This window comes from Delphinapterus leucas, chromosome 2, assembly GCF_059928025.1.
Source record: "Delphinapterus leucas isolate spDelLeu-1000000601 "Yukka" chromosome 2, BTC_Dleu_Yukka2, whole genome shotgun sequence".
Lineage (NCBI taxonomy): Eukaryota > Metazoa > Chordata > Mammalia > Artiodactyla > Monodontidae > Delphinapterus > Delphinapterus leucas.
In genome coordinates, this window is record NC_143130.1 from 83619808 (window position 1) to 83643793 (window position 23986).

General features: G+C 36.8%; 1 protein-coding gene across 1 annotated transcript in view; it reads left to right on the plus strand.

Annotated features, from left to right (window-relative positions):
* Positions 1-23986, plus strand: part of WDR72 (WD repeat domain 72) — a 193887-nt gene that overhangs the window by 163177 nt on the left and 6724 nt on the right. Inside the window, exon 18 of the mRNA XM_089907181.1 lies at positions 21453-21557. Coding sequence (XP_089763307.1) covers positions 21453-21557 — 105 coding nt within the window. The remainder of the gene's footprint in view (positions 1-21452; positions 21558-23986) is intronic.

Genomic DNA, 23986 nt, shown 5'->3' on the forward strand with positions numbered 1-23986 from the left:
TTCTACCCTTTCTTCAGGTCTTACTTTACAGGTTGCTTCCTTAAACAGGCCATCTCTGGCCTCCAAGCTTCCTTATATTTACTTCATTATCCATTTTCATAGTACCCTGTGATTTTCTTTCAGATCACTTATTTTCATGTGTAATTAGTAATTACTTTCACATGTAATTAGTAATTATTTATACTTTTTTATGTTTATATAGCTATTATGATGTGTGTGAGTAGAGTCTGCTACTTTCAGTACCTTAAGTTTAAATTTCCTTCTTGATAAGTGGAGAAATATGTACCTACTTGGCAGGGTTGATTTAAGGATTAAAGGACATGATATGTATAAAATATATATATATATATATATACATATATGTGGCAAAAACCAAACCTTCTGAGAACTGACTTAATAATTTTTTTGACTTCCTAATTTTTAAAGAGTCTATCTGCTGCATTCTAGTTATCTTAAGAAACAAAATGGTCTTGCCATTCCCCTTGTTACATGTTCCAAAACCATTCTGTACTCACACAGCGTGACCTTTATCACGTGATGGTAATTCCTTGTTCAGTCTCTTCCCTGTTAAACTGTAAGATCTATGAGGACATCAACCATGCCTATCTTTTTATTGTTTTCTCCTCCCAGCACCTTGGATAGTATCTGATTTACTAAGGTCTCCCAAATATGTAAATTGTTGAATGAATAAAATATTGAATAAATACAATGTTGAATGAAATAAAATCCCTAAGAATAAATAATGTCATACATACCTAACTTCCATGTAAACTGTTCTTACCTAGATGTGTATGTGTTCTGTATGCTCAGGGCTCAGCTGTTGGTTCTCTTTCTTCCCTAAGTTTCCCCAGATTCTTTCTAGAGCTTCTTGCCCATCATTCCCAGCCTTCTCTGTGTTGGTATTAAGAAGATGAACACACAAATGTAAGAACTATTTGCATTGCTCTCCATATGCTAATATCTCTATGTTAATTCTGAATCCTAAAAATGTCTTCTGTAACTACCTATGACTTACAAATCCCTTCCAGCAAATGGCTCTTCCATTTTTAAGTACCCAGAACTGGCTTTTTTTGAATCTTATAATCAGTTATAAACTACCGAACAATATGTAATGTTTTACAATCAAGCTATACACGTTTCCCCAAAAAAGCACAGTTCATGACATGGTCAGAAAATGATTAACATTCACTTCAGATGGTTCCTTCAGTGCTTACTTTTTCACCTCACCCCAATTCCCATTGCCTTTATAAATTAGTAAATGGAGCTTGTCAAAGATTAATGCCTTGCTTTCTCTTTTCGGTGACTAACTCTCTCTCCTCAAAATCACTTTCTTTGAAGTCAGCCGAAATTCTGCACATGGTCCAGATGCACATCAGGAATTCCAAACCTGGCATATGATGGAAACTAAGCACACTGCATCACAGAGTTCTAGTCTTCACATAAGGCCTTTTCTGCTTATTCCACAGGAGGAAGGTGGCACTGGCTATTTCTATTCTATTTGGGAAGTCTAACATATGAGAGATATCTTACCACAGGTACATTTAGAAGGAAGGTCAGGGATATGGTGTGATGCTAACATATTCTACTTTATTTAGGTAGGAGATGATTAGCACATCGCTCTAAACTACTATAGGGAGTGAGCAGAACTGATGAATGCCCTATGATCAATTTTATACTTGTCAGTTTTCACTGCATAATGTGGCCTCAGATTCAGTATAGATTCATACAGCAGACAAATCCAAATGGTCAGTTACAAAGAAGTCATACAGCTTATCATATCAACCTTGGGAAATCAGTGACATTTGTTGTTTTTTTTTGCTGCCCAACATTCATTGCTGCCATGAAAGCACCCCATTTTGTTCTGTGCATTTTTGCAAAGACAATAAATTCATTTGTCCTCCTGCTTCAGATGCCATAGGCATGCCTGGAGCACCTACCACTGGATCAATTCCTCTATCATTACCACAGAATGGCCAAAGAGTGGGCAAGCGCCATTCACTCAACCAATCAATTAATCTTCTGAGGCTCAGAACTTTAAGCTGAATGGGGCAAGGGCAGAAGAAGTGGGTGAAATCCATTCATTCCACGCACAGCATTCAGTAGAGACTAATGCAGTTCTTGATGCAAAGAAATTTTGGACATTCTTTGTTCTGTCTGCTCTGCGTCTGAGTTTTCAGCCTGCCATTTTACACTATAGTGAGTATCCTAGTAAACGATCAATGTTTAGTGCTTAGAACCGCTGAAACCTAAGTACAGAGATTACCGCTGAAATGCAGAGACTGATCACCACTGTGCACCCAGCACCTTGTATAGGACTTGGCATTCAGTCAGCACTCATTCTATATGGAATGAATGGTATCATAATAGTAATGCTTCAATTATTCTGCAGTATTACAGCATGAACTATTCAGGTAACTCAATCCTAGCAGAAATCATTTGTAGACATTTTAATGAAAATACCCACTCTGTTTCAATTTTATGCTTAAAAGCTGTATATATATTTTTTAATTGTCTATTTTCTCATGTGATAATTATAATCCTTGGGAGGCTGAAGGTATAGTGAACACCAACTCATAAGTTCAGATCTAAGGCCATGTTCTCCCTCTAAAAAGGAATCTCTGTGACTTAACATCCCTAAACTTTTTTTTTTAATATCATTATGTCATAGGACTAGATTCAGAGAGTTAAATAATTCAATTACTTATTCAAAGTTTTTCCTTACAAGAATAAAGTACATCTTGCTGTTTGTCCAAATCTACCTTTGTATCTTTTAAGAGTGCTTTAGAGTTTTCCTCATATAAAATTTGGATATTTCTTATTTTTGTAATTATTGTAAATAAAGCCTTCTTTTTCATTATATCTTCTAACTGGTTTTGTTTGTATTTTTAAAGACAATTTATATATATATATATATATATGCCATACTACTTTACTAAATTCTCTTTTTGATTGAAATTATTTTTCCATAGATTCTTTGAGTTTTCCAGATATGTAATTGTATTTTCCATTAAAAAAAAAAGATTTTCCTTCTTCCTTTCCAGTTGATGTGTCTATAATTGTTTTCATTTGGCTAACTGCATTGATGAATACTTCCAACACAACGTTAGATAGTAGTTGAAAATAGTTATTGTTTTCCTTGCTTTGATGAGAAAGTCACTGGTGCTTCTACACTAAGTAGGAAACTGACTTTGAGGCTGAGGTGTATCATATTAAATAAATATCCAACAACTCTATTTTACTAAGTGTGTTTACATAAATGGGTGTTAGATTTTGTCAAATGAGTTTTCTTTCCCTATTTCTGCTATGGTAATTGTCCATTTACCCTCTTGATCACTACCAATTTTTCCATAAAATTACTGGTTTAATTTAGATTTTCTGATTAATTTGTTTAGAGTTGAGTACCATCATCTCTTATGACTTTAACAAATTTCCTGTCTATTGACAGCTATTTCTCCTCTTTCATTTTGATTTTGTACGTTCATGAATTTTTCCTTCTTGAACAGATTTGTTAGTAGTTTGTTGGTTTTATTGGTTAGTTTTTTAAAAATAGCTTTTTGATTTCTTTCCTGGTTCCGTTTTAGCGGTTTCTCACTCATTACATTTATTAATTCTTTCCTCTGGATTTCTTTTGGTTTACTTTATTGTTCTTTATCTACCTTTTGAGTTGACTATTTAATCCACTTTCACTTCTATTAATCAGATTTTAATGTTATAAAATGTCCGTTCACAGCTGGATTAATTATGCATTCATTTCATGGATTCTGTTATGTTCTCATTATTGTAATTTTGAAAAAGTTCTGCAATTCTGTACCATATTCCCTTTTTTTTTTTTTTTTTTTTTTGCGGTACGTGGGCCTGTCACTGCTGTGGCCTCTCCCATTGCGGAGTACAGGCTCCGGACGCGCAGGCTCAGCGGCCATGGCTCATGGGCCCAGCTGCTCCGCGGCACGTGGGATCTTCACGGACCGGGGCACGAACCCGTGTCCCCTGCGTTGGCAGGCGGACTCTCAACCACTGTGCCACCAGGGAAGCCCCATATTCCCTTTTGAACCAAGAGTTATTTAGTAATATGTTTTGAAATTTCCAGGTGGAAAGATCTTTTTGCTTTTTGATATTAATTTCTACTTTTATTGTATCGTGATCAGAGAATATGGTCTGTGCTAATTCTATTCCTTGGACTATTGTAGGACTTACTTTGGGGTTTAAAATGTGGGCAATTTTCATGAATGTTTCATGTGCACTTAGAAAGAAGGTATGCTATTATTGGCATTCAGACTTTGATTTTTAGATCCACCTTATTGACTTAGTTGTGTCAGTTTGTCTCTATCATCTGTCTTCGATTGCGAGAGGTATGTTAAAGTTGTCTATTATTAGTTTATGTTTCTCTTTGCACTTCCTGTAGTCTCTGCTTTATTAAAATGGCTGTGTTATTATGTGCCTATATACATAGTTGAAATAACTTTATTGTGAATTGTAGCTTTTAGCATCATAAAAATACTCTTCTTTGAGTTCTTATTTAACGTTCTTTGATTTGCATTTTACCATATTCAGTAATACTTTGACCGCAGGTTTCTTTTTATATATTTATATCCTGTCCACCCTTTTATTTTGAATCCTTCTTAATCTCTGTTCTCAGTGTATCTCATACAACACAGTGTTAGATTTGACTTTGTTAGCCAATCCGATTATCTTTTCTTCTAATAAGTTAAGGCCATTAATATTTACTGATACTGTTGGTAAATTTGTGCATACACACAAATATATGAAATTGTACATATGCTTTCACTATGTAGTTTGTTTTATTTGATTTTCTTCAAAATCTCTCTTCTTCTCTCTCTGCCTTATTTTGGTGGGGAGGAGTCGGGGAGTATTTGGGAATGTTTATTTTTTTGTTCCAATGCTTACCTTTATGCTAATACTTTTATATAATACTTTTTTTTTGCCATTGTTGATTGGTTCTCAGCTATGAGAAATATTGAAATAACTTTGCTAGTAACATTTTGGCTTCCTCTCTCCCAGCATCTAATTTGAAATAATATTCTTTAATCCCAAGTAATACTTATAATGTAATCAGTGAGCTCATCTTGCTTTTTATGCAGTCTCCATATCCTTCCAATCCCCTCTATTTTTCATAGTTCTATCTGTGCATTGTCAGAGCATATAGTCATATTTCTGTAACCATCACTTAGCCTCAGTCCTACATGAAAATGTATATTTAGTGCTTACCTCCTGTTCTTATGCAGATATCTCTTCAATTATGCTGGTTATCTAAAGTGTTCTCTGGTAGATTCCTTAGGAAAAGTTTATGGGAATAATAGTTGGAATAATATTTCTTATTGCATGCCCATATCAGCTTGAAGCCTTTATAGTTAAAGATAGTTTTGCTGGATAGAAATGCTTAGCTCAAATTTTTCTTTCCCTGAATTTTAAAAACATCTTTCTCCTACATTTTCTGGGGTGAAGTGTTGTCATCAAAATCTTACTACAATATGATTTTCTTTCCTTTGTGAGTAACTTGACCCACTTCTTATTTGATTTCTATTTTGAACTTTGCTCAAATTTGTAATATTGCTAATGTCACTAAGTTCATATTAATACCTAAATGTACTTGCTAAGATCTTGCCAATCACAAAGTCTCTGATCCAGTTATTTCAACTACCTTTACAGAGGAATCAACCATGTAGAGATCTGATCAACTTTGTGATCTGCTGTATGTATAGGGGCAGGGAGAGCAGCAGTGAAAATATCTAGCTCGAATTAGATATGTTTTTAGCTATGGCCAAAGTTGAATATAAAATAATCTTAATTTATCGTACCTTGCATTTAAAAATAAAATTTTATGATTTATGTTTATGGAACCTAATAATGAATTGAAATATATACTTGTTTTCAACTTTGTGATTAAGATGGATATGCACGTGCTTTTTTCATGGTTTAACCTAATTTTCAAGGGAAAGAGTTGTTTTATTGTTATTATTATTTTATATGGTATTTTATGGTGCTATCTACCCTAGAAATAAGAGAGAAGGAGAGAGTCAGTAGCAAGGAAACCACTATTTCTATGTTTTAGTTTTGTACTCCATCAAATGACCACCATCCAGTAATGTTTCTGTCTTAGGTGGAACTGAGTTAGATTAGACTTTTAATTTCAATACTGGCACATTCTTTTTCTTTTTCTTTTTTTTTGCGGTAAGCGGGCCTCTCACTGTTGTGGCCTCTCCCGTTGCGGAGCACAGTCTCTGGACGCACAGGCTCAGCGGCCATGGCTCACGGGACCAGCCGCTGCGCAGCATGTGGGATCTTCCCGGACTGGGGCACGAACCCATGTCCCCAGCATCGGCAGGCGGACTCTCAACCACTGCGCCACCAGGGAAGCCCCTGGCACATTCTTAAAACATATGTGAATGGGAACCAGTAAAAAGCCTGGCAATCAAGGATTATGCATAAGTAAAGCTGAAAGATCTGTGAATGGTTTCCCTGAGTTATGAGAAACCAGTTTTACTTCTTTCCTCAGAATTACAGATGACTTTGTGTGGGATTTTTTTGGTTATAGATATCATCAAATGTATACAAACCCACATGTCCCCTTAAACTATTTTTTTAAATGAGTCACTAACATTATCTTCTAGAGTTCTACAATTTTAAGTGAAGTTCAAGATTATATAACTATTTAAAATATTTCTTTTATTAGGACTGAGAAATCTTAAATATTACTATATTGATAGTAAAATTAAGTACCTTGATCTGAAGGCTAAGCATCTTATTGCCATTTATACACATTTCTAAGCAAGGACATATATAATAACAGTAATAATATCAGATTTATTTACCTACTGCTTTCTAACCACTAGTCTACATTCTACCTTGGCATGTTTTAACTCATTTAATTGTAACAACAATCCATGCATTCGGTAGAATTATTACTATTAATCATTATTACTGTTATTACTATTTTGTAGATGAGGAAACTGAGACACAGAAAGATTAAGTGACTTGACTACAGTTACCCAGTTTGTGGATGAGCCACAATTTTATTTGAATTGGCTATTTTAATAGCATATGGATAAATTCCTGTAACAATAAGCTACTTGTCTTTCAGTTGTGAAAGCCTTTTTTTTTTTTGGCAGAGTCCTAAAACTAAATAGTGATTTTAAACAATGTTGAAGGAAATACTTATAAGAAACTAGCCAATTACAAAAGAAAAGCAACATATGTAATTCTCTCAACATCTAATCACACTATATCTTTCAATTAAATCATCACTCTTAGTAGAATCCCTGTATTGCCAAGTACAATCCTTGCCAAATAACCAGACACAATCATGGGCTTTAAGGATTACAAGTGACATAATAAAGGATAATGACCTAAAATTAAGCACAGCAATATAGAAAGCTAGGACTGCCATGCTCTGTATAAGTCAGCAATCTATTAGATTTAATGTGAGATTAAGGAGCTGTGTAACCCGCAATTATGCTGTTTTTCATTAAGAAAAAATGTGATGATGGTGCTCTGTAAAATTCTTCCTTCTATTTACCTCTGTTTAATTGGATTGGGGACTGCTTAAACATCTTTGAGTTGGAGCTCATAAGTAGATGATCCCAGCTGTTTTTCAAAGCTTAAGGCAGCAGCCGGACAACATGATCATGCCAAGGCTCACGCAAAAGCCTTAATCCTACTTTTTTCCATCAACAAGCCACTGCAGCCCAGTGTTTAACCTTCTAAGTACTAAATATGCTTTGTCACTGCTTTGGTAGATTTGCCACTGAATTGTTATTGTTTAATGCTGTTAACTTCCCTTCTTATTTCCCTCTGCCTTTGGATACTGACCATGTTACCATTAGGAGTCTCAGCATGCAGTTGATATAAATGCAGCTGATATAAAACAAGCATAGAAATTTTGAATCATATTCAAAATATCAACTATATGTATATATACACACATAAATATCTTTATATATATGCTTTTTAAAACCCCTCTGTTTTGATTCATTAAAAGAAAAATGGCAGAGTCTGAATTCTGATGCCATAACCCACACCATCAGCCACTCTACATTCTGCTTGTAATAAAAATACACACACACACACACACACACACATAGTAGAGAATAGTGACTTGTTCGTTCATACATTTATCCAGTCACTTTTTTCATTTGACAAATATTGAGCCCTTTTGTATCTTTCCCCAAGCTCTACAGTAGATATGGGAGAGCAAGCATCAAGATGGTAACCAACTAGCCCCACAATCATAACATCTCATTTACTTTCACCTCATTGTTGAAAGTAAATAAAATAATTTGGAGTCTCTTTTTTTTCTAGCTACATTTTGCCTCATCCAAATATCCAGCATCTTAACCTCAGGAGTACCAGCTGTAGTTTTACCTAGATCAGCAATATCATAGTATTTAAAGAGTAAAGGTTAAATGGTCAAATTAGCTTCCCCTACAGCTACACATGCTACTTGGATGGTGATGCACTTTCTTTTCTCTTTTCCTTTGAAGGGTGAGTTGTAAAGGAAAGAGGGAGCGGCTCTCTGATTTGTCCCAGTGGCAGTAAGCAGCCAGCAGAAAAGCAGACACAGTTAATGCTCAGCTGCTCAGACCAGTCAAGCAAACTACCAAGTCCCAGCTGTGCCTCTTGATGTTTTCTGACTGCACCTACTCCTCAATCTGTGAACTGTTTTCTGGACTCAGATTCATCAAGCGCTGCTGCTTTAAAAACACATGCAGGCAGGCATCCTAGGATATGCCATTATAAGCTGCTGCCAGGGGTTCTTCTAGGAGATAAATGGAATCAGTGTGAAGTAAATTAGTGTGAACCAGTCAATCTGAGTGTCAGCCTTGAGCCACTTCCATGGATAACTAGCTGGCTGAGTGCAGGCCAGGGTCTTCTGCCATATGTGGGCTGGAATCTCTGAGACTCTGTTCCACAGGGTGGGGGAACACTGTGGGGGGCTGTTTATTCTTGGAAGAAGGCCAATTTGATCTATGTTTTAGATTTGTCAATGAAAAGGACTTGTAAAGTATTTTTGTTTACCTCCCTACTCTGGCAGTACTGAATGTCTCTAAGTTGGACAACTCCTTTCCTGTAGGAAATATGAGAGAAATGCCCTGGAAAGAACTGCTTCCTCCCTGCTTGAGCTGCCATTTTTCAAACTCCAACTGTGCTATGCTTGGTCTGAGCCTCTTAAAATCTTTAGGATTTTAAAACAAAGTAATAACCGTAATTTGGCAAAATGAGTTTAATACAAATCTCCTCTCCCTATTTGTTTTTTGAGGAATAAATCTGTGTCATCTTTAATGCATGAAGAAAGGGAGATTCTATGCAAAGCCTGATGATTGTGGTTCCCTGTAGATACCCAGCGTGGAAAATCAAATTTTGGCCATCAGAGGAGGTGGGGGAGCCCCTCAATAGCCAATAGAATGAGAAAACCTTTTAAATAACTTAAATGTTCCATGGCAAGAATTTAGAGAAGAAAAAGCATATGAACGAATAGAGCAGTAAGAATTATTTAATATGATTAACTGGTAAGTGAAAATGGTTCTATTATGTAAAAATCATGTTTCCATAATTCAGTATTCCTTTAGAGATCATAGTCTGTTCTTACATTAAGATCACAAGAATTCATTTTATCTAGCTAAATTATGACAGATCTTTATTTCTTTTTCCCTTTATTACATTAATAAAAAATTTTTATCACCTTCTCTGTAGAATGAAATATCAATGAGATGGTTAAAGATGGAATAAAAATGTGTAAAATAGAATGAGAATAATTTTAGACCTCATATTTGGGGGAAATTTTTAAGAGCATTTACACCCCCACCTCGAGGGAAGCATTTTGTCTTTCATAAGAGGAAAAGAAATCTATCTTGGAATAGAAACTTGGGCAAAATAATAATTGCTTAAATATTCAAAAAATAAGTTTAGGGCTTCCCTGGTGGCGCAGTGGTTGAGAGTCTGCCTGCCGATGCCTGGGACACGGGTTCGTGCCCCGGTCCGGGAAGATCCCACGTGCCGCGGAGCGGCTGGGCCTGTGAGCCATGGCCGCTGAGCCTGCGCTCCGCAATGGGAGCGGCCACAGCAGTGAGAGGCCCGCGTACCGCAAAATAAATAAATAAATAAAAAGTTTATTTTCTATTTCTGGTCACCTTTTCTAAACTCATGAGTCTGGAAGGTAGCTTTTGCGTGCTTTATGTGAAGGTATCACTATTATAGAGTCCGTGGAGACACATTTTATATATAAGAAACATTTCGGTATATAGAGTGTATATAGTCTGTGGAGGCTAGATGGCATGAATCATAGCAAAGATCAAACCAAATGCTTTAAAAATTGAGTGACCCTTTCCTTGAACTAATGAAACAAAAATGGGATGTCCTGTGAGAACAAAATTTGTTTTATGCCTGTATGTTGAGTTCAGAGAAATGAAGTCCCTAGGGGAAATTTAACTTTATGATTTATGAGGGTAAGGAAAAGAAAGTGGAAATCAGTGCATTTTCTGTTGTCGGGGTAGGTATAGTATTTTGCAGTGTATAACTCTTATTTTACGAAGTTCTTTGAGAGGAATGGAAGGAGTGTTGTATAAATGATGCTATGGCCTAGAGATCTTGCTCAACATGGTCCACCAACATCTATATGACCTCATCAGTGCTGAGAAGGTTGACTTCCTAACCATGGCCATCCATAAGTAAGCTTCCCCATGAGCATTAGATTCACCATGTTTGAGGAACACGCATACTATCTATGAATTTACAACTGTATGAGACAAGTTAAGAATGACAGAAATGGACACACAGGGTCAGCCCTATGCTTCTTCTAGCCCAGTCTTCTGACTGCAGCACTAGAGGTTCCATTGTGGAGAAGCAAAGTTGTCCTCATGACATCAGCCTCAAAATTTCAAGATGTGTCTGAAATATCTTGCTTCCCTATGAATGTAGCCCAGCGAGGTAGTCAGAATGGGATAAGAAGAATAACACAGGCCAATAAAATGCTGGGAAACACAGAAGAAGGGGCAAAATCCGTTAACTGTGGGCTGTTGAAGACTAAATGGAAAAGATGGCATTTGAGCTGAATTTTTAATAAGGGGGAGTTTTGGGCTTCCCTGGTGGTGCAGTGGTTGAGAGTCCGCCTGCCGATGCAGGGGACACAGGTTCGTGCCCCGCTCCGGGAAGATCCCACATGCCGCGGAGCAGCTGGGCCCGTGAGCCATGGCCGCTGAGCCTGCGCGTCCGGAGCCTGTGCTCCGCAATGGGAGCGGCCACGGCACTGAGAGGCCCGCATACCACAAAAAAAAAAAAAAAAGGGGGGGGGTAGTTTTGGGCAAGCAGAGAACTAGAGATTGGGGTGACAGAGGATATCTCAAGATGGGGATCTTCACAAAGGTACCAATGTAGAAAATAAATGGCACAGCCCGGGGACAATGGGTAGTCTTGTCCAGCTGTAGTGTATGGTATCAGAGTCTAACACTCTCACAGCATCCAGTGAGAAGCCTCTAAACGTGAGTTGAGACTGTATCCTGAAAGGCCTTGAAATCCATGGCTCCAGAACCCCCCATTGCTGACTGAATAGAGGTGACTGCAGAATTTTCTACACAGAAGCTACATGATTAGACCTTGGTTTTAGGGCTATGACTTTTCTCAGTTTAAAGAATTACTGCAGGGAGAGATACTCTTATCAGGCCATAAAAACAGAGGTGTGACGGAGAGTAGGGTGACAGTACAATCTTCTTGAAGGGTTGGAGGAAGTAGAGGTGAGAAAACTGTGGTGATAGATAGATAGAGTTTCTTGGCAATTTTACAAGTATCAGTCACTTTCTTCTTCACTTTTACTTCCATGCTGGAGTCTGGGTCTTCCTAATTTCCTTCTGAGATATTCTGATATTATATAAATTCTCCTCCCCTCAACTTGCCCCCAGACCTTTGGTTGGCCTCTTAAATTCCATTGTGCCCTGTATTGGCTATAGTCCCTGGAGACATATGCAGGGTTTCAGGTGCAGAGGCAGGGTTTACTTGTTGGTTTTCTTGTGGTTGGTTTATTGTGTTGATCTTTCCCTTCCTAAAATGCCAGGCTTCTGTTAACCATCTGCTTACATTTTTATATTGGCCTAATGTCCTTAGTCATAGCAAACGATAGCTCAGTCATGTTCTTGTTACATATACTTTGGATCATGTTTTCTTTCAATGTTTCCCAGAATTTACTATTCTGAAATGTGTACACAGCATGTATCCCCACTGATTCAGCCTTACAATTGTTTTCTATAGTTAATCTAATCAACTGAATTTCTAATTCAGTTCCTGAATGTAAAATAGTTAACATTTCACATTCAGGAACCCTTAGTTTCGTCTATAGTCCTGGAGATTCTACCATGTATTCTTCCAAATAATTTGAAACAATTTATTAAGAGAAGTATTATACACTAATCCAGGACACTGTTTTATACTGTCTTAGCTAGAAATATCTGCTTGTCTCTCACCTTTTTTCCCTATATCTTAGTTCTCTAATTATAACATCTCTTTTGTATCGAGCCTAGTTTTCCAAAAGTCTCATTAGATTATGGTTGCTGGTTTCCCTTTATCCACTGCATGTTTGCTCTTTAAAATTTTACTTTCTTTAGGTGTGTTTCCTTTATCCTTTATTTATAGTTGGTAATGTCTAGTATCAAAATGAGACTCTCTACTACTTATCAAGTTTATTTCTATATTTTGGGCAACCATCTCTTAGAGATACTAGCACAAATACTGTTACGCAGTGACACAGCCTGAGGATTTGAAAAGGCAACTTTCCATTATTTATCCCCCAGAAAAATTAATATTTTTAAATGAATGACTACAATTTATATGCATGACCATAAGAGGCAATCAATGCCAACAGATCACCTATGCTTTCTATGGCTGGTGTGAGTGCGTGTGTGAGAGAGTGATGCTTGCTACTGATTACATTATAAATACAGTGGTAAAGCACATTTTTATCATCCAAGCATGACTTCCATTCAATTTCAATAATTTCTCAAGATATCACTAAGATGCCATTTTGATGTCATTCAAATAAAAATAAATCACATTCAGAGTACCCAAGCCTAATGATACAAAATATGGTAACGTACGCCTTTTCTTCCTTGCATCCTTCTTAAGGTTGACAAAGAATCAGAAAATGAAGGCATAGTCTAGATAATTTGATTTCCTTATTTTCCGTTTCTTACCTAGGAGATGAAAGAGCTCTGACACTTGACTAACCATCTGAGACAAGCATTTTCCCCTGAGATAGAGACGGCTATCAGCTGGGGATTTGAGACTGCCTGCCAAGCATTCTCCCCACGCTGATGGTGTCGTTTTAGGTTCGGCCTATGGAAAGGTTGCTACTCTTACAAATTCCAGTGATAGTGCCATTTGACGGTTTCTTCTTCCACTGATTCTAGAGGAAAATGTTTTTGGTATTTTTCCTTATGGATAACTGTAGACTTTGCTCTGGTTTAAATTGCCCTATGCTGTGAATCCTTATCTTAAGCTCATATATAAATCATGTTTATCTCTAGTCTTAAATGCTAGCATGATGCTCCATTGACTGAAGGGTCTCTTGTTTTCCTGAACTTCTTCTAAATTTTCAAATGGAAGCTGGGGAGTTTACTACAAATTCCTCTTAGAATTCTCCCTTTACTGACTGTTCTTCAGTGTATCAATATGTGGGAATCTTTTTGTTTTCTTCTTTGGAATCTATTCCTGCTTTCAACTTCTTGAACTTCTGAACAGTAAAATTAATGCATTTCTGTTTTTACCATAGATTCAGTCCTTATGAGAAAAGTCATATGAGTTTTACAAAATCTAAACTGCCTGAAGAGTGTGAGAGTTAATTTCTATACTTTCTTAGAACTCATTCATCACCTATACTTCCTTTCTGTGATGAAGGGGTCCTTTCAGATAAGATGTTCCTGAGTCCCCCTATCCTGAACAATTATCTCTATGGTTTAATGTAAAAAGCTGGAATTGAGCTTGGTGATCTGACCAGCTTATTTCTTGCATCTAGAAAATCTCTTCTTTACCAAAGTATAGATAAATACAAAAATAATAATAAGGAATATTTCCCTGGATTATTTCCACTCTGAATTTACTCAGTATTGACCAGGGACCAAAGCTGTGGAAATTATTTTGATTTGATGATTAAAAAATAAAAATAAAAAAAGGTGCTTGCTCATCTACTTACCACTTCTCTCCTTGGAACGCTGCTTGCCAAGGAGCTGGTGCTCTAAAGGAGCACATAAAGAAATCCAGGCAAACCTCTCATAGGTAACTCTGAGAATTGCCTTTTGGGGAGGGTGGAGGAAGAAATGCAGCAGAAAAAAAGGAAAGTTGCATTTTTCCCTGTTATTTCCTTTTCTACTTCCCAGATTGCACATTTCCTTTTTCATATTCTCCCCATCCTACATCCAGTATGTCTCTACAGTCTGTTTCAGTCTGAGAGTTTAAATAATTTGATTAGAGTTGGTTTTCATGCCAGGCTTGAGTAAGACAAAGTACTTCATGGGCTTCAGTTTTACATATAGAAGGAATAGAAAGAGTTGGGGTTCTACTGATTCTCTCTGTAAGAGGTTTGACACGAGGAAAATACTATTCCATAGGAATACCACATCTCTCTATAACACTGTCCATTCATTCAGCAAACAATAATTGAGAACCTCTTCATGTCTGGGGTCATGAAACCAAGATGGGGCCAGTCTTCAGAGGAGTCTAATGCCAATTCAGCCCAACCCAACCCAGATCTAACTTCCAGGCCATGGCTTGTCCACTGCAGGTTTGCTTCTTGCAATTACTTCATGGACCCAATTAATTTAGTTTAGGATGATTCATCTTGTACTGAAGTTCATATTTGCCAAGTTGATCAATGAAGAGAGGGATTGTTTAAAGAAATTAATAGCATAAATATGATTCTAAGAAGGGTAAGGTATAACTTATTTTTTTTTAATTTGGTTTTAAAGATTTTTTACACCATTGGTAAATATCTGATGGATGTTTCTATGCCAAGGAGTCACCTTGTTTGTTCTCAGGAGTAGCCATACTGCAGCCTCAGTCCTTTCTTGGTCATCTTTCGATAGGGCTGCCTCACCCTGGCATTGCAACTACCAAAGGAGCTCTCTGAAGCTGCCCTGATTTCCTCTGTCCCTCAGTCAGATGGAGATTACTACTTGTAGGAAAATATCAATCTTAATTGAGAAAGGGCCTCAAAAGCCTTCATTATTTCCAAGGTTACTGTAGTAGCCACTTATCTTCTTACTATCCTGTTCAGTGATTGGTTGGTCTTGGATTCTTAACTGGCAGGAAGATGTCAAGGAAGCTGTCCAGTCCAATTCTCTCATTTTATTAATAAAAGCACCCGAGTCCAGGAAAGTGAAATGACATGCTCAAGGTCACACTATTAGGAACAGAAGTGGAATTTAAAAACAGATCTTCTATTAACTGAGCTTTTTTCTAGTACAACATGCCTCCCCCACCCCCACCCCTGGGGAACTAAGAAGTTCATCTCTGTAACGAAGTTGTTGGTATTCACCTTTGTTTCAATTAATACATATATTTGGGTAATAAAAAATGAGGAATTTTATCTTCCCCAAAATAAGGCAGGTAGGATCGCCTTCTTTATGTAGTCTGCCTGTTGGCATTAGTAATAGATTGTGGAGGTGTTTGGGTATATTTAAGCTATAAACCCTATGCCTGACCTTAAGATTTCTCCCTTAAACTTCAAGTGAAATTAATCATTGGTTTTTTAATTCTTAGAAATTCTTGTTAGATGCTTTACTCAGTCATTTCATAAATAGTCCAAGTGTCTGTCTCGTGTCTTACATTAGGCTAGAGATGTATTTGCTTATTTACCAGCCTTACCAAAGCAACCCATTGTTCAAACATCCTGGATAACAGGAATATTTTTATATCTTAGAGGAATAAAACATTATTTAAAAAGATGCAGTAACCAATTAATACTTCTTTCTCATTCACATTTATCTTCCCCCAAATTAGACATTTAGCTGTTTGTGTCACTGTAGAAGTTAGCTACAAATTTTTTCCCCTTAGATAGTAAAGAATTTGATCCTCTGCATATGTATATTTTATATATCACAAAATATTTAAATAAAATAATAATTCCAATTCTATATATCTAGTTAGGATACCAAAATAATAGTTACTCTTCACAGCATTTGGAAAATTTATTTCTTTACCAATTGAAAAAACCTCATGTTTAAAGCAATTCACACTAGAAAATGTCAGCCAGAAAATAATATTCTGTGTCAGATTACAATTTCAGAAAGACAGTAAAACACATAAGTCTAATCTTAACTCATCTTGCTGAACTTGCCCATAAAACAGTTATTTCTTAGTTATAAAGCAGCATTAGATATTTTATTTAATTCTAGGCATTCCTATATGATATTTTTTTCCAGTTTCCAGTCCACACTGAACACAAAGTAAGCCTGAAGTCTGATGCAGGATGTAGCTATTGCTTTTCAAATGTAATCAGGATGTCCTATCACTTGATTATCTCAGTAGATACTCTTTAAGTAGGGGTAATATGTACATAGCTCTTTAGCTGGATATGTTTTTCTGATAAGACATCTGTCCAGAGAGAACCACTTTGTAAACTGAATTTGTGGTCTGTTCAAATGACATCCTCTTTGTTTACAACCTTAGTGTTATCACTTAAAGTCTTTTCCCTGATTATGCCTCCTTCTAATTTAAAACATATTGCAGTTTTTCGTGATCTGTCAGGATTGCGTTGGTATTTAATTCTATTGTACTTGAACTTACTGTAGTTTTTCTTCCTTCTAAACCTGTAGAAAGATTTTTTTTAGTTGATTCATAGTGATGCCTTATTGAGAAGAGACCTAAATTATCAGCCAAAGAAGTGATCAACTCTTGTCCACCATATTGAGCTAGTAGATTTGAACTCAGGTCTTTGACTTCTTTTCCACTGCTCATTCCTCAAATCTGACTGGACTTTTAATCTTTCATGACCTCTGTAACGTGCACATTATTTTTATGCCTTTGAATAAGATGCAATTAAGATTTTTGTCTGAGTTTTATCTGCTAATACAGTGGTTTATTCTATTCAATTGACCAGCATTTCAAACTGTTATATCTTTTTATAAATGATTTTCCTATCAATATCTCCAGTGCTTCCTAAAACTCCATACACATGCTGGATGGGATCTATTTTTTAATCATTTATTAGTCATCATATTGAAAACATTGTTTGGGCTGCAAATTTTATTCACACTGAGAATGATATGGATTTTTACACAAGGGCTCTATATATACTACAGTACTGGCCTAGGTTGGTAGAATGAGCTGCCGTTTGTGTAGATGGATGGAGATTTTTCCCAGTGGTCACTCTCTCACTGGGAGTGGGGAGGATGTTTCTTAAAGTTGTTTGTTGCCTTGGCCTAGCCACCTTCAAAATTTACTGAAAATTTGCATTTCCACAAATGATGAGAAAAGGCAGGAAGGAGTTTTTAGACATTAACTGAAAACAAAATAGAGAATAGAGGGAGGCAAAGGAGCATAACCACTGCTGACCCTGTCACCACATTTTTTTTCAGTAAATTCTTCTATAGGGTCTTTGTCATACAATTTTCTGTGCTTCCTCATTATATGTTCTTAAGTGTCATTTAAAAACTGATTTTGTATTGTCTACAGTTGAACCGTTTATTTCTTTAGGAATTTCTTTAACACTAATTAAGCACACCGTAGTCAAAAGCATCTTTACAAAGTACGTGGACTTCTCCCTCTATCTAGCTTCCAAAGATATTACAAAGATATTTAGAACACTGGCCTTCTAGTTGTCAATATTTTGAGGTATGTGATGAATAAATGGAACAGCCTTACATCTTTCAGTGGTAGAACTGTCAAGAAGTGTTCGTCTTTTTGCCCCTCGCCCCCCAAATGCAGACTATTTCAGAATGCATTACAGAGGAAATAAACAGTTGATTTTAAGTTAAGGGTGAGCCTAGCAACCATTTGCACTGTATTGATGTCAAAAGTACCTCTCTGCCAAGCTCTAAAATGCAACTTCAAAAACTACTGAAAATATCCAAGAACTTTAGTGACGAGCTACAAATGGACTTTAGTATTGATAAATAAAAGTCAATATGTATAGTGAAAGGAGAGCTTACTGTGATAAATGGGCCCACCATCAGTAAAGATCAAATTATTGACTATCTACGGCAAGGAAGAACCTGTCTATAGCTAACTTCTACAGGTGAGGAGAATTAGCCACAACAGCAATTCAAGAAAAGCTCAAAGAGACATGTAAGGAGAATTCATTAAAAATATATACAAAAGTAGGCAGTAACAGTCTGTTAAATATATCTGTGACCCCAGGCTAATGTATTTCTTTGGCCAGGCCTGGGTTCACACCTTCCCTCTCAAGGAGATTTAATTTAAATTTCACTTCCCAACAAACCCTATGGCAGGGGAATTACCTCTGCATTCCTAAAAACCATGTCACTCTTGGAATATTGTCTCTAATGCTCCTACTAGTTACTTTGTATTATACCTCAACTAGATCACAAGTTGTATGCGGGCACATTAAAAGTGCTTCGTGTTTTTTGTCCCTCACATGGTCTAGCACAGAGCTCTACCCATAATAATGACTAGATCAATATTTGTTGATTTCATCAGTTTTGAAATGATTCATTTACAGAAGCCTAGGCCACACATCATGTCAGAGTTTACTGATGAAACATCACAAGAAACACCCAAAAGAATAATTGCAAAGATTGGCCTATCAAAAAAAAAAAAGTGGAATGGCAGTAATTAACCTCTCCAATATCTGTTGTTCCCAATTGACAGAATGTAGGGATTTCTTCCACAGTAGATTTAATTGGATACTCTATAAACTACCCAGTAAAAAAATGGCACATCTTGTACCATCTCAAATTTGGAAGCTAAAGTGTAATTAAGCAAAATATCTGAAGAACAACCCTTTCTACCCTCCTACCCCCACACAAAGCACACCCTCCAAAATCAGAGGTGGAGACAAAAATAGCTGCATGGTACCTTATACTGTGAGTTTAATAAAGATCATGCAGTTAAAACTACATCTAACTTTCCACTTTTCTTGAAAGATTTGGTATGTCAGTTTATCCTGGGACCACTTTATTGCCACTAAAAATGGTTGCAAGCGTTGACTTCATTGTTCTAATACCATGCTCTCTTCAGCTCTTTGAGGCCCCTGTGTCTAGAAGAGTCTTTTGGGGGAATGAATAGATAAATGAATAGATGCAAGTTTTAGATGAAAGAATAGTGTATGGGATCACAAGTGTGATGCAGTTGCCCAAGTAAACACAGATGCTACTTCATTCATTGTTAGTAATAGATTTAGTTGTATGGTTAATTCCCTATTATAAATACCAAGGTAAGTATCTCAGAAAATTAACAAGGTATATAGAGAAAAAAAACCATTAAAGCAGGCCAGAAAATTCTGACCAATGTAATAGTACTCTGCAACTTTGATGCATTTAATTATTCCACTTAAACCTTTCACAAAAAATCTATGGATTCAAAAATAATCTGTAAGTATGATCTAAACTGAGGAAAACTAAATTAAAGGCAGTGACACCAAAATAACTACTTAGGCCATACATACTACCCATACATACTACTTAGGTGTCTCCTCCCAAGTCATGGACTAACCCACACTACTATTTTGTAAATATGCATCTTTTATCTCAAGTGGGCCTAACAAGAAACCGAGCAGATCAGGTTGAAAGTAACTCAAAGCACATATCCTCCTGGTTCGGGAAGACATCCAGCATGGCACGTCTGCTTCATTCATTTGTTCATCCATTCACCCATTGCACAGATCCTTCAAGAACACTTTCCATAGCCCAGGGCACACAGAGGTAAATAAAACAGACATGGTACCTACTTCCATGTTTTTCTTTTTCAGAAAAATCAAATGCAGAAAAGGAAACATTTGGTATGTTTATTCAAAATCAGAATTTTGTATATTTTTTCTCATATTTTGTTCCCATACAAAAAGTTTTAGAAAAGCAGTGAGTTCAAATGCTACGCTTGCCCTTCCACAGAAGAGAGCAGCACTATCTGTGCTTTGAGAGGGTGGGTGAAACTGGCAAGAATATTTGGACCAGAATCATGTTACAAGTCACCTTTAAATCTGTATATGTGGGCCTCAGGTTATGGTCACCACTGTTATGCACAGTCCATGAAAACAAGACAAGGAGTCTGGGAGGTGTGAGCTCTCCTAAGGTTGCTTTGGACCTCAGGCGGCCCTCCTTTGTATCATTTATCGAATGTGTGAAGCAACACAAGCTTTAGCCTCTGCATTTGCTCCCTTATCTCCTAAGGGAGGCTTACGAACAGCGGCCAGGCCCACTCCCCTGGGCCAACAAACACATTATTTCTTATAAATATCTATGTTAAATATATATAAACATATTATGACTTATAAATCTATATTTTCTCTATTGCATTTATGGCTTATAAATAATATGTTGTGTGTGTTATCAAGACCTGAGAAGACAGTGGTACTTCTCACCGAAGCAATTTGTGATAGACAAAATTCAATTTTGTTTGGCTTCAGACAAGTAAGTATGACATAATTTATATTATTGAAGGCTTGCTTTGTTTTGTTATTCAGAGTGTATTCATGAAGACCATGTCTACTTTTCCTGACAAATGATTCCTTGAACAAATATAACAGGGAAATATGTTACTTGTGGAGAGAATTTAGACAAAGTAGTACAACTCGTGGAAAAATGTGGAAACTTAAGTCTGTGTTTCTCTAACAGAGCTAGTAGTTTGTAATGTGTTTATAGGAAATTTTAGATTCCTACGCTGGCTTCTGTTTCTGTTCATAATTCCTACTCAGAAAATATATCATGACTGAAGACCTACCATTCAAAACACCAGCCCTCCTTATTATCATTTGCAACGTATTCACCCTATCTTTTTAAAGTTATTCTTATAGGGCTTTTTGTGTTTGGAACAATAGTTTTTAATTTGATGAAAGAGAACCAAAATGCATAAAAAGTGTTCATCCACTGTGATTTGTGTGACAAAAGGAACCATTGCAACAGCATAGAGCTGGTCTAATTGAACAGCCTGATGTTCTTCCTTCTGTGTCCTGTTGCTGTTAATTGACTATATTGTTTTAGATTTATGCATTAAAAATACGATTTCTACTTCGAAGGGATCACTTTGTTACTTTGTAGCTTTTAAGCTGATGCCATGAACTTATTTTTCTTCTAAGATAAAGTCTCATCTATAGATTTTTCAACTAATTACATGTCTGCCAATACATACTTAGAGGATACATTTTATTTCAATTTATTATTTGTGTTTACATAGTGTGTCCCTGGAAATATCTGTGGAAATGAAAGGAAATGTTTAATGGTGTTTATTACTACTTTTTCATCGCTCTCTTTCTCTTTCTTTGCTCTCTCTTTTTTTAATAGCTCCAGTCAGTCCGGTCAAGCATGACAGCAACTCAAACTCGGCAAACTTCCAAGACACCGAGGACATGCCTGACAGATGTGTCTTGGAAGAGTCGGAGAATCCAGGTGAAAGCCATTTTAAAATAGTCAAGTATAAATGATAAATTTGACACAGCTTTGGGGTCCTTGGAAGAGAGTGGGGGGAGAGGACATTGTAATGCTGTTTTCTCTTAGCAGCTGCACTGTCAAATTAATGGTCACCTCCAGGGGTCACAGTGTGGAGCTGTTATCTTTTCCTCTTTCATCAAGAATTCAGCTGGAGGAAGTACAAAGGCTTTATGACTGAGAAGGGAAGCTGACACTATTAGTTCATTATCATCAATTTTAGGCTAAAGTGGTTAATAGGAGCAGAGATTGGAAACTGGAAAAATGGCAACATTTTAAATATTTCAAATAATGGGATCAAGTGGAAATGGAGAATTAGGGGGAAAAGAGAAACAAATCGTCATCATTACTATCTGTTTTACCTCTCTAAATACAAACAGAACTCTAAAAGGGATGAGAGGATTTTAGCATAACAGTAATGAACAAATGGACAGTGTCAACTGTTTAGAACAAAACAAAATAGTAACCCTTCCTCACTCAATAAGATTTACCCTATGTCCAAGTTACTAATGTTTGTATTCTCTTTGTGGGAAGAACAGACAGAAATGTGCTGGAAGGGTATGTCCAGGAATGCTTAAGCATGAATTTTTGTTTTTTTGTTTTGAAGCATGCCTTGTCTTAACAACTAATTAATTAAGAGGAAAAAAATCTTGTGAGAGTTGAACGACAATTCCTGGTTCACTACAAAGCCATAAGGTGCTAGAAGATGCCTTATTACCATGAGCGAAAGAGTTAACTATCTTCCCCCACTGAACGTTTTTCTTTCCTGTTTTCTCTGGCCGCTGTGTACTCTCTACCCTCTCACATCTTTGTGTGCTGATCCATGTATCAGATTTTTGATTCATCCTCTCTGTGGCCTGTCAGCTTAGTTAAGAGATTTCCAAATCTTGTAGCCTTCGCTGACAGGGGGCAGCTGCAAACAGTCCCCTGATCCTTCCCCGAGGAGAGCTACTGAGATTTAATTTTCAGTGAAAGGTGCAGCCTGCAATCTATGTCAGGTCCCCTAAGTCATCTCGGAACCCCGATAGGCCCAGTCGCAATGGCTTGTATTTCAGTCCCCTCCACTACACCAAGATTCCTCAAAAGATGAACTGCTGCTGGGTGTCTGTTCTCAGCCACACTTCTGCTTCAGAATCCATGGAACTGAGAAATGGCATCTTTAGCAATGACAGAAATTTTTCATTAGCACATTAGCCCCAACCCCTGCCATAATATCCAAACGACAAATGTAGATGTGTCCCACGTGAAAAGGGAGCGGGTAGTGGTAGCATCAGATTTCTATTAAAATTATTTTTAAATTACTTTTAGTTCTGACTAAAATTTTGTCTAATTTTTACTAGGTTTTTAAACTGTTTTAAAAACAGTTTAAAAACCTAGTTTTTAAACTAGGTTTCTATCAATCATTTAACAGGCAGTTAAATCCACGAGGCAAGTTTTTAACCGAAGGGTTCATTGCTTTGGGCAAGAATAAATAGATCAGCTTTATACTGTTTCAAAAGTAGAATAAACTTCAGTCATCCCTCAATATGAGTGGAATTGTAGTGAGATTCAAATATAGCATAGTCTATCTGATTGATATAAACAAAAGGATATATCAAAAAGAAAGATCAATTAGAAAATATAGGTGCTGATAAAGAATCTTAACTTAAAAAGTGAGTACCATTCTATACACTGGACATCATTAAACTGGTAATAAAGAATGAATTACTCTGGCTTTTTCCTCTGTCCATTCCTGCATTTTAAGACATCTTGCCTTATAGGCCTAGAAACCTCTGGAGAGTTCACTACTGGTCTCACTGCCTTCCACTGAGAATTTGTGGCTTGGTTGTCATGGAGACATCGTATTTCTCCAAGAATTGCTCATATTGATCCGTGGCCAGGCGTAAATGGCCAAGCGAGTGTGAGGAATAAAGGGGGCTGGGCAGTCCTATAAAATGACCAGGGCTTGTGGGTTGGAAATAAGCTCATAGCAAACACTTAGGTAAAAAGAAAGAAGCAGTTTTATTTTGTTTCAAGATTTCTTTCTGCACTTTGGGCCATTGTCTTCCTTCTCTATGAACTGAAAGAAACTTGTTAGTCACTTGTCATGTCAGATCTTTGGTGCTTGTCCTGACACAGCTGTCAGCCTTCCAGCTCTGTGCAGTTCAGGGACACACAACAAAGAGGCAGTGACATGAATTATTTATTGCTCCTTGTGTGGATAAAATTCTGTGATAAGAAATTAAGACACTTCTGACAGGGGTGCTTGTTTAGTAAGAAAGATTTTGATGAGAGAGTGCAGTTCCTTGAAGTCTGAGCATTTGAGAGGCAAAATTCTTAGAACTGAGCATGAAGGAAGATTTGTGAAATTGGTGGCATGGTGGGACTTCCTTGTACTGTGAAAATATGAC